The sequence below is a fragment of the Salarias fasciatus genome, chromosome 23 (assembly GCF_902148845.1).
Source record: "Salarias fasciatus chromosome 23, fSalaFa1.1, whole genome shotgun sequence".
Classification (NCBI taxonomy): Eukaryota; Metazoa; Chordata; class Actinopteri; order Blenniiformes; family Blenniidae; genus Salarias; species Salarias fasciatus.
Window position 1 is genome coordinate 19,056,355 of NC_043766.1, and position 11,796 is coordinate 19,068,150.

The 11,796-nt window shown below is 39.3% G+C and overlaps 1 protein-coding gene across 1 annotated transcript; it reads left to right on the top strand.

Annotated features, from left to right (window-relative positions):
* The first annotated feature begins 460 nt into the window (after positions 1 to 460).
* On the top strand, positions 461 to 11,175 carry hdgfl2 (HDGF like 2). The gene is made up of 16 exons (XM_030083528.1): positions 461 to 719; positions 1,246 to 1,322; positions 2,040 to 2,181; positions 2,484 to 2,663; positions 2,941 to 3,060; positions 3,137 to 3,205; positions 3,313 to 3,496; positions 3,638 to 3,722; positions 5,012 to 5,312; positions 5,429 to 5,562; positions 5,659 to 5,726; positions 6,641 to 6,711; positions 6,787 to 6,888; positions 7,201 to 7,357; positions 7,481 to 7,598; positions 9,589 to 11,175. The coding sequence occupies exons 1-16, from the start codon at positions 648 to 650 to the stop codon at positions 9,686 to 9,688; spliced, it is 1,980 nt and encodes a 659-aa protein (XP_029939388.1). The 5' UTR covers positions 461 to 647; the 3' UTR covers positions 9,689 to 11,175.
* Positions 11,176 to 11,796: the final 621 nt, after the last annotated feature.

Below are 11,796 nucleotides of genomic sequence, written 5' to 3' on the forward strand. Positions count from 1 at the left end.
AGTTGATTTTTTCCTAGGACTTGGTAGTTTTACAGTTGAGGGTCACCCACCAACTTTGTTGTCTGTCCATACTGCCCATGTGAGCAACATACAAAAAAAAAAAATAATTAAAATAATTAACAAAATAATTTTACTCAATTTTGTTGTCCCTCATAACCAAAAAATTCACAAAATCTGTGCATACTCAGAAATGCACTATTTTTTTTATATATGGCCAAGGTGTATGTCTGTGGTTTGTTTCATATGTCAGTTTTGATTGGTTTGCTTTTAATTTTGTGGTGTATTTTTGTCGTTTTATAACTTGTTTGCACAGAGATCAGGTAATATTTCTTTTATTTATTCACACTCAGCTGCTTCACTTGGCTATTCTGAAGCGCCTTTTTCGTCTTCTTCATTCGTAGCAGTGGTGCCTCGCTCCTCTCCTCTACTGTGAAGTCAGACTGTTCCGGCTCACCGGAAGAGTCTCGTGCGCCTTCTCTATCTTCACGCGGCACTCGCTTATCGCGGTTAGTGTACTGTTAGCCCGCGAGCTAACCCCATCGTTTCCAGGTTTCGTGTCGACCTGAAAACACCCGACCCAGAGAGACACGGAAAATACTGCGCACTTGAAGACGTTTTGGGCCCACGCTGCACGCAGGAGCGGGACAATGCCGCACAACTTCCAGCCCGGAGACCTGGTCTTCGCTAAAATGAAGGGATACCCCCACTGGCCAGCCAGGGTAAGTAAAGCGAGCGGCAGTCAGAGGGGCGGAGGGGGTGCTGTGCATGGGACTGCTGCCGGAGAAGCTTCTCCGTGTGTCCATCCACCGCACACCTAACGAGACGTAACCATAACTTCATATGAGCTGCGAAGCGGCTGCAGCGCAGGCCCACAGTCAGTGCAGGGGTGGCACAGTCTGCACGAGATGCTGCTGCTGCTCCTGCCGCCGCCGCCGCCGCCGCTGCTGCTGCTGCTGGCCTAATCTACAGGGAGACGTCCAGCAGCCGGGCGACGGTGTTGTTTTGGAAATTGCGTTAAAGAGAAATAAGTCAAGAGTTTCATCTTCCACCATGAGGCGTTTCCGTCAAAATGCGTGCTCACTGCAAGTTACTTGCGTTTGTTCAAAATTAGTTATGAATAGTCGAAATTTGATAATTTTTGTTGCACATTTTTACAGCATATTTCATATTGGGATCCGCTTGAAATGTGCAATATGTTGTGAATGTATCCCCCGCGTCTTCTTCACAAATGCTTTGTGTTTACAGATTGAAGATGTGGCCGATGGAGCAGTGAAACCGCCTCCTAATAAAATCCCAATTTTCTTCTTTGGAACACATGAAACGTGAGTGAAACAGATACAGTAATATTACAATGCTTCTTTTAAAGTGTTGACGCTGATCTGCAGTTTTTGCTTTGTTGAATAATGAAAAAAGAAATAGTGTTTTTTTTTGGCTCTGCTTTGAAAGAGAATTAACAGCTTTTTATTATTCTTACAAAAAGATAAATCAAGAACTTTCTCTTACAATTTGATATACTCATATTCAAGTATACAAGGTGAAGTATGAATTAAGAACTGGCACTGCTAAACAATGCAATCACAAACACCCCACCTACCTCATTTCACACAACCATCTAAATCAGGTTGCAGTACTGAAGCAATTTCCTTCAACTTTACTTTTCTGTTTCGCATGGTTCAATTGGCTGTGCTTCTGTTGAATTAAGTCCCCTTCTTTGGCTTTTGGTTGGGCATCTTTATTTGTTGAGCTGTGGTATCTATCTCTTGTGTGGTGTGCCACCGAGTTGTTATTCTGTGTACTGAAGACTCACTGTTATGCCCTGTCAGTTGAAATGTGTGCTTCTGAGTGATATGTTGACATGTTTGATCAAGCGTCAGACACCATCTGTTGACGAGATAGCACCTGTGAGTGTGTTGTAATCTATCGCTAGGTGGCAGAGAGCGCTTTTTCCTCAACTCTAAAGTCAGCGCATCCGTAAGATCAATGTAAGCATCTTATCTCTAATTGTTTTCAATAACATAAAGTCTCGTTATGCTTTGCAGAGCATTCCTTGCACCAAAGGACCTTTTTGCCTATGAAAAGTACAGAGAACGCTATGGAAAGCCCAACAAAAGAAAGGGATTTAATGAAGGTTTATGGGAAATCCAGAACAATCCGCATGCCTCATACAGTGCTCCACCTGTGGTAAGTCACCCTGGTACCTGTGACGTTCCTGCTCATAGACACACAGAAGTTGTTTCATTGTACATAAGTTTTGTTTTTTGTGTTTCCTTCCTTAAAGTTGTAGTGGCTTTGAGTTGTAGTAGCAGATAGATGGAAAGCTTAGATTTTAAATCTTTTATTTGCTGAAATGTGTTTTTTGACATTAACAGTAGCACATCATTTAGCAAACTGTACTTGGTGTCTTACGGCCCACTGGTTTTTGGTGTCTGTGCTGCATTTGCTGTTTGATTTTCTTTGACCCTCTTGCTCTGGTTTGTCTGTAGCCTGCAAGCTCGTCCGACAGTGAGGGCAACAATGCAGGAGGAGCAGGAAGTGATGAGGATGATGAAGAAGATGCCCCAGTTGCTCAGAAAGCTGACTCAGGTAGTGAGGTGGACTCGGATTCTGGGAGTGAAGACCAAGAAAGGGGAGGAGGTGCCAAGCGAAAGTTGCAGGCTCCCAAGGTAGCTGTGCGGACAATACTACGGTTGTTTAGCGAACACAAGTGACTGTTTTGATTTCATTTCTAATTGATGTCATTGATAACCACAAAAAATATTTTTCATTATGGAGCTGAAGTAACTTTATCTTTGATAATAATTTGATATGAAGACTGTAACTCCTTGTGTTTGACTGCAGTGATCTGCACAGCCTGAGCCCATGTTTGACAGGGCAGCTTGTTGATCTCAAGTGAAAAAGATCTGCTAAATGTTTCTCTTTTGTTGTCGTCGTTGTTTTTAGCGGCCTCCACCTCCAAAAAAGGCTCGGGGCTCGTCCAGTGATCGAGATGAGGAAAGTGGATCGCCTTCTGAATCAGACGCCACACCTTCAGATTCGGACTCTGGCAAAAACAGTGACCAGGTAATCTCATGCATATATATATCTGAATGTGTGTGTCAAATCATAAACATGTTTAACATTTCATTGTCCTCAATAGGATTTCACTCCAGAAAAGAAATCAGGTGGACGAGGTGGAAAGAAAGCTGGAGGCAGAGGAAAGAAAAAGGTAATACATGAGCTCCCTCGCTCTGTGCATTATTTAGGTATTGTTTTATTGTTTCCCTTTTTCACCATGACTAACTTAATTTTCTTTTGTATGTGGTATTGCTTAAGGCTTCATCTGATTCAGACTCAGAGTCCGGATCAGGTTCTGAGAAGAAAGTAGTAGAAAGTGAATCTGAAGATGAGAAGCCTCGACCAGCTCTGTCTGGTTCAGAATCGCAGTCCGGCTCAAAGTCTGGATCAGGATCGGAATCAGATCCACCACCTAGGAAAGGCCCACAAGCTCGCAAGAAAGGTGCACCTTTTGTCTTGTTGGCTTAATAAGTAAAGTATTACCCTAACTCCTAGTCATGAAAGAAACAGCACCTCAGGCTCACTGTGTTGAAACAATTTCAGTGCTCAGTTATTCCAGCTCTGCGTGTATTTGCTCCAACAGAGAAGCCTGCGCCAAAGCCTCGTGCACGGAAACCTAAGCCTGCGCCTGCAAAACGAGCACCTTCATCGTCCTCCGACAGTGACAGGTACATTGCTGTTTTATATATATATATGTTTTATTTTGTTGCTATTTTTCATTTTCTTTGAATGTTTATAAACTGAATATTTTGGCATTAGAAAATAATGTGGATAGTTTTAAAATGTGTGTTAGTTTTAGAGTATTTGATTGTTATGGAAAGTTTGATCGGTTTAAAACATATGAGAGTTTCAGGATATTTGGTATAGGACTGAGTAACGTTTCCCTAAAATTCACTATAAAAACAAAATATGACTTATGTCAATATAACTTTTGTGTGAAAATTCCTCACCTGCCTTTCTTGTCTGACACGAGCTGTTCTGTGGCCCCGCCCCCTCCCTCCACGCTTCCCGACTCACGTCTCAAGTTTGCAGACAGACACAACACAGTTGAATAGGAGGCGTCCAGATCCTTTGGGTGATGGCCACGATCTAAATAATGAGTAAATAATGGATCCTGAATTAGTGCACATACTGGCCGATTTTGCAAATCAGCCAGAAGTTCGTTTCAGAGGAACTGGTGATTTGACTCAGCCAACGTTGAGCTGGAAAACACAAAAGCATGTCTTGACCTAAAGATCCACCTCCTCCAGAGCTGTGCGTCTCAGATGGGAGGGGGTGTTTCCTTCATGATTTCTGTCATTGTAGTCTTCACTGTAAAACTTGGGGTCTGTTAGACTAACCCGGGACACCAAAGGGTCCAGTCCGGCCTGTGAGTTGACTGTCCATGCAGTTGAGTCATTGTTGCATTTTCAGTTGCAGGATTGAAATAGATATTTCACTGTATTTTACACTAGGGTACAAAACTTCAAAGATTTTGAAATTGTACTTATTTTGAAGATTTTACATTTTCATCCATATACATTCTATTTATTTGCAGTGAAACATTTTAATTTGTGGGCGTTCTTGCATTATTGTGCTGCTGTTTCACTGGTCTGACCTTCTCTAGTTTCTCTCTGAACTAACATGAGTTTGACACAGCTGGCTGACACTACAAATATGTATGGTTTTCATTAACTCTTGCAATTTTTTCACCATTTTGTGGAGAATTGACATCTTGTGTGCAGCTGGTGGTTAACTAAAAGTGCCTTAGTTGGAATTTGAATTGATTAGTGACTTTGACAGAGAATTGTATTTGTGGTAAAAGTTTGAGGGGGAAAAAAGTTTTAAGCGTGTGTTTCTATTTTGAGAAAAATGACAGAGTTATGAAGTTCATGCTCTGTTGCCCAGCCCTATTCCGACACTTGTATTATCTCGGAACAAAAAGTACAATAAAAGGTGTCTAATTTACTTTTTTCAGCGACAGTGAACCCGACCGCATCAGTGAATGGAAGAAACGCGATGAGGAACGCAGACGAGAGCTGGAGGAGCGCCGGAAAAAGGAGGAAGCAGAGGAATTACGCCGTCTACGGGAGAGAGAGAAGGAGGAGGAGGAGGAAAAAAAGAAAAAGGACAAAGACAAGGCTAAAAAAAAGAGTGACAGTGACAGCAGCAGTAGCTCAGATGAAGGTATTGATGATCACCCGCTGAAGAAGTCCAAGAAACCCCCTCCACCGCCAATTCCTGCGCCCTCGGATTCCGACTCCCCCCCACCAGCTGAGGTAAGTCTGCTGACTGGGGAAAAAGACAGTGTCACCTGTAGCAATATTGTGAAGAGTTCACAGCTGACTCTTGGTAGATTTTTACGTATGAGATGTCCATCCTTTTCCAATTGCAGGTGAAAAAACCACAGAAGAAAATTGACAGCCAGAAGAAGGCAAGAATAAAGAAAGAGAAGGAGAGAAAAGAAAGGAAAGAGAAAGAACTAAAAGAAAAGAAAGCCAAACGGTTAGACGAGAAGTCCAGAGCGAGGTGAGCATGTAATGAGAAGCACACTACAGTTTTCACCCTAAATAGATTAACTTTATCAAATGTTATTACACAAGGATCACAGAGCCTGTCTTGTAGGTCAAAACCTGAAAAGCCCAAACGCAAACCGGGAAGGATGCCTGAGAAGAAAGTGGAAAAGAAAAAGGGTGAGTCAGTGCTTCCTATTCGGGTTGCAACCCCTGAGGAGTGTTGGACCACAGTCCTCAAGGACCATAGTCCTGCATGATTTAGAGTTCACTATATCCAATTAAATCTTTGGCTGATCAGATCACATGTGGCGAGCCCTGTCACAGACTGTTCATACTTGTCCCCATCTTGGGTTTCACTTGCATATAACGTGTTTCATCCCTGTAGCGCCTGTTCAGTCTTCATGGTAATGGAGTAAACAGTAGGTCAACAAGCATTAATTCAGTGTTCTCACCCTATGTCCATGCAATCACACCAACAGACATTCTTTAAACTTGACTGGATTTTCTGTTCAAAGGTTGCTAATTTAAAAAAGTCATCAAAGTCATCCTTTTGTACCAGCATTTAATGAACTTGTCCGAACGCAGGTTCAGTGAAAAGATATGTTTTTCCATGGACTGATCCACTCCCTCTTTGTTGGGGGTTTCTTAGTTAGCCACCTCCTTATTTTATGCTTTTTACTGGCTCCCAGCATTATTTTAATCAGATACTTAGTGCTGGTATTAATCATGAATCAAGTGTTGCCAGGATATCTCGTACAGATAACCTGCCCGACGTCAAAACCCATGATCTAAATAATCACTGCTGTTATTTCTGTCCATAAGGTTTGGATAACGGGACAGTCCCAAAGAATATGACGTGATATATAAAAAAAAAAATTTTGATTATATTTTTCCATTTAAATTTCCTCCATCCATCAGAACTTAAAGTGTTAAACTGAGTTCTGAAAACATTTAGCCAATCCTTCTCAGACATTGAGATAATAGCTTCTTTGTCCCATTTTGATTAAATATAAAGTATTGAGACATTATTGGAAGATTGTTAGCCTTACCAGTCTGGCAATTAAAGTAATTAAGTTTTTGTGTGTGTACAGAGCCATCACCAGAGGAACGGCTACAGAAACTCCATACAGACATAAAGTTTGCACTCAAAGTGGATAACCCAGTAAGTTACAAAACATTGCTGTTTCCCCTCCTGATTGGTATGAAAGCTAAATTTCCATGTATTTGTGTCTTCTAGGACATTGACCGATGTCTACAAGCACTGGCGGCGCTGGAAGCCGTACCCGTCACCAGCCAGATCCTGCATAAGAACGCTGAAGTGATTGCCACTTTAAAAAAGGTGCGTTGTCATTGCTGCAAGGTTTTATGTGCATCTGGTGTTATGACATACAAACAAAAACACATCTTAAAGTAGTGGGGGAGAAAAAGATGTATTGTGAAATATGTTTTTTCAATAAAAAAAGGTTGGAAGTTATGGTAATTGGGTTTAGTTCAAATACAATAAAAGGATTAAATGTACTTTTGTTTATTATTTGCTTCATGCTCATTTACATCTGTGTTATTTCAGTCTATTGTACATTCATCAAATGGTATATATGATACGGTCTTCATTTTCGGTGTCTGCCATGTGTGCTTGTTGTGAATTTTGTAGATACGGAGATATAAAGCCAGCACTGCTGTCATGGAAAAAGCCAGTGAAGTCTACAACAAGTTAAAGCTTCGCTTTGTGGGCAAGTCCGAGGTGGCAGCTAAACCTAAGGACGACAACAAGGAACCAGACAATGATGAAAAAGAGGCACACAATGCAGGTAAAGAGACAAATGTTTTACTCTGCAATCGGTGTTCAATATTAACTTAAAGTTTATTATCACACCAGCTGTAGTTTAGGATTGTATGCAATCTTAAAGGAATATGGATATTTCTTTATGTAGATTCCACTCCAGTGAACGGGGAGTCAGAGCAGAAACAAAATGTGGAGGTGGATGAAAAAACAAAATCACCGAAGCAGGAGGAGAGCAATGACGACAACAACACTTCAAGTCCAAACAGGTGACTATTTGCCGTTCAGTGTTTTTAAGTAAAAATGCATGTTTTGTATTGAAAATAATGACACTAATAATAATAATAATGACAAAATAATGACTAATGACTAATAATGACAAAAAAATTGAGACAAAAAAATTAATGTTAACCTTGTTTCTAGTGAAAGCAGAAAGATCAGTTTACAAAATTGCAATTTAAAAAATGTTCTTACAACCCGAGTGTATTTTCCAGACGTATAATTTAAAGCGTTCACTTTACAGCAGGGCTGATGAACTTAACCATATGCTGTAAATGGAAAATAATGAAGATTCTGATAACTGCAGTTCACAGTTTGTCCACTGGGGGTCGCGCGGCTCCAGTCAGAGTGGAGATCATAACAACACTGAGAACAAGAACTGAACTGCAGATGGAAACAGAGCTTGTTGAGACGTTGGTGCTAATGGTGGGAGTTGGCTGCATTGCTCCCAGAAAACTAGCATGATCATTTATGCTATGCTGTGTTTGGTAAAATACAACCCCGGAAGACCATCAAAATCCTCTGTATTGAGAAATTACATGCCATTTCCCATACACTGTCACCCGTAAGATTTCAAATTGCACTTTTTTGTTATGGAAAATGAATGTAGTTGAAATATATTAAAAAAAAATGTTAAGTGTGATAAATGTGAACAATTTAGAACAGAATGGAAAATAGTTTTCTCAGTTCTACAGCCAAATTCTTTATTCTTTTGTATTTCTATTCTTCATAATGTAGTTTTTTCTGATCCAGGTAAGGTAAAACTTTGAAGTTATCCATATTTATTTTTGATTCACTGGTCCCTTATGCAAATTAAGGCACAATTAAAGATTTATGGAATACCACCTTTCTGCACTGGCTTGCAGCACTGAGTCAATGCAAGGTAAATCTGGAGTTTTGCTAGGATGCTGTCACCATGACCATATTTTGGTTGAATTGTTGAGATTTTCTCCAAGTGCAATGTTGCTGAGCAAAACTAAATTCTGGGTCCCAATTAAGCAGCTGCTTTTAGACTTTAATCAATATCTGGTGTGGCCTGAGTGCAGTGTGAGAGCAGTAGAATGGGGACCAATTACTTGTATAGCTAATAAGGCTCACGTCGTCGTATGCATAATAAAAATTACTATAAAGTTGGCTTTCAACAAATTTCTGGTTTGTCACCATATTATTGTGTTGTCACATCCAGTAGTCATGGGGGGGGGGGGGAAACAATTGCTGTTCATCCTCTTTCCTGTGTAAACCAACGTTATTTACATTTAGGGCTGCACCAAGTACTCACTCTGATATGTGCCAAACTGTGATAGCCATTAATATGCTAGAGCAGCTAATAGCACCATCTACCGGTACAAAGTGGAATGATAGGTTGTGGCAATCTGGATAATTTGTGAACTTCACTTTATCCCTGCAGCGCTTTACATTGATGTGTTTGAATTTATATTATGGCTTTTGTTTCTTCCCATTGTGCTGATTATGTTGAGATCGCTTTGATCGCCTAATGATAAACAGAATAAATATCATCCCCTTAAAATAGATCTAGCTGCTGTACACCATCCTATTACAAACATCAAAGCCAATGTACTTTTTTTCTGGTAAAAGCTCTCCCTCATTGATGCTCTGTTTTAGGTTAATTATTCTTTTGTATTTGTTTTTACATGTGCTGGGTATAAAATAGAGCATTATTTTGTGTCAGTGTTCATTTTGGCCAGAATTTCATCTGATGTTTCCACAACTTGTAATATTGAGATAATTAGAAATATTATCTATTGGAAACTACAATTAGAGCTAAATTTCAACATTTTGTGACAGTTAAAGTGGAAAAAGAGCAGATAAAACTTTTTGTAGATGTCACAAGTAAATATATCGGTAAAGTCATTATTGTTTCTTCCTTTTGTGATCCGCATCGGATCACTTTGATAACTGTTTTGACAACATACTTGGTCGTTTTTATCGACTTTTGTTGTTGTTTTTTTTCCCTTTTAGAGAAAGCTCTGGAAGTCCAGCTGAAAACCAGACAAATGCATATGAAGAGGCAGACAACTCCATCTCCGCAGATCTGGAACCACCTGCTGTAGAAAGCTGAAAGACCTTTCAAACCCACCGCAGTGGACCAAGTGCTAAAAGATGGTGGCCTCGGTTTGATGTCATACAGTGCTCCTGACCCAGCTACAAAACTATACACACAAACACACACCCAGCGATTCCTACAGTATCTGTTACGTCACTGTTAATGTTTTGGAAGTTTTGTACTAAATTGATATCAAACCAGAAAGCCCCTTTTCTTAAACTGTTGGGTCCTTTTATTTATCACAGCAAAAAAGGAAAGCTTCTTAGAGTGATTGTTTGTGGCCTTGTGCAAACTTCTTTCATTTCTGAAATGTACTTTTCCTTTTATACGGCACTCGGCTCGTCCTGGATTCTCTTTCGTGTTTCTGACTGCGATTTTTTTTTTTTTTTCGTCACATGAAATCTGTCTTTCTTTTAATGCCATATGCACAGTTGTGTTCAAAATAATAGCAGTCCACCATGACTAATCAGACCACTGTTTTTTTTGGGGTTTTTTTTGTAGAAATAATGCACCGGAGCAAATAACATACCAGTACTTGTTGTAGTCGTAAATAACCAAAGCACTGTCATTCATGATATGCATATTCCTGAGTTGTTTAATTGAATAATTTATTGAAAGGAACATGTTCAGGGTGATAGCAATGTGGAATTCAATCAATCAGGTCATTCATTCCATGAAAAAACAGCTCTGTCGGGGCCTCTTATTTAAGGTTGAAGCCAATATGTTGACAACGTATTTGTCTCTGATAACCTCAAAAGAATATGGCTTTTCAGACATTTTTTTGAAGTTCACCAAGATGGGGAATAAATAGAAGCATTTTAGGGACTGATGAAATCAGAAATTTTCTTTTGTTTTTTCCAAATTTTTCCAAGGCTTTCAGTTTGTCAAACGATCTTCAGAAGACAAGGGTGTTTCTTTTGCTTTGTTGTTGGACTGTTATTGCATACCACAGCACTGAATTTAATTGGTATTCATTTTGCAAAGCAATGATTTGAAGAAAGGAGAAAAGGTTCTTCATGTTTTGGTTTAGAAAATAATGTGTTGTGCTCCAAATTCATTGACGGTAAAACTATTATAAGGATTTTGAACTTGATTCACTCTATCAGATGCATTGTTATTTTGAACACAACTGTATAATGAATGATCTCATTCTTAGGACTTTTTTTCCAGAAGTTTGGCTGGACTTGCCTTGTTTGAGTTTCAACTTGAATGACTCTGGGGAATCTGGGAAATTATTCAGTCATGTTATTTTCTTGTTTTGCGGATTGTGTAGCCCTGACGTCTTTTGGCTTTATTTTGTAAAGCCCACAAAACATTACAATGGCATCTTGTCTGTGTGAGTGGTGAAGTACATATTTGTGAGTCTATGATTTTTTTCTTTTTTTTTTCTTTTGTATCTTCTTTTTGATTATCTGGTCATGATCCAGTTAACTTAAACAGTTTTCCAGTTGAGGTCCATCTACTTTTTTATAGCCTTGCTTTCCAATAGTTACGGTTTTGTCTAAAAGAATAATTGCTGTGGAGTAAAACATTCACATTCTCCTCACTTATTGTCCACTTCCGGTAACCTGCATAATAAAATCAATAACCATAAAGATCGAAAACTGCCCTTAGAAGCTATTCAGATCTCATGTAGCTGCAGCCTATTTGGACATTTTTCTGTCATGTGCATACAACAGGTGTTTGTAGTGCTCTGTAAATTGGTAAAGCATTTTTATCACTTAGTTGAGACTGACTTGAATAAAATTCTCAGCATGATTTTGGTCTTTTTGTGCAGTTTAATGTGACAGTGTTTTTTTCTTCATTTGAAAAAATAAAATAATGTGACAGTATTGCAGGTGAGTAGAGATGTTTTGATACTTTTCCTGAACTACTTAGTTTTTGTTTTTTTTAAATGTTTCACTACATCACACTGCTCTCACATATGTATTACAGGCCTTAATCAATCATGAAAGAAACACTGAACATACTTGAAAGAGTCAAAAGATATAGTTGAAAGTGCAAAATGGAATACAGACACAAATGAGTGGTGAGGACACAAAGAAGAGAAATAACCACATAAAGATACAGAAGTTTAACATACACTCAAAGAGGTGGGAAGTTATTTTATTATAGTGTTTTTT

Bases quoted from the DNA above. Each gene is read 5' to 3' on its own strand.
- hdgfl2 (XM_030083528.1), top strand. From the start codon at position 648: ATGCCGCACAACTTCCAGCCCGGAGACCTGGTCTTCGCTAAAATGAAG. The intron at 6,712-6,786 runs GTAAGTTACAAA...TGTGTCTTCTAG, and splicing joins CACTCAAAGTGGATAACCCA to GACATTGACCGATGTCTACA. The intron at 7,358-7,480 runs GTAAAGAGACAA...TTCTTTATGTAG, and splicing joins AAAAGAGGCACACAATGCAG to ATTCCACTCCAGTGAACGGG.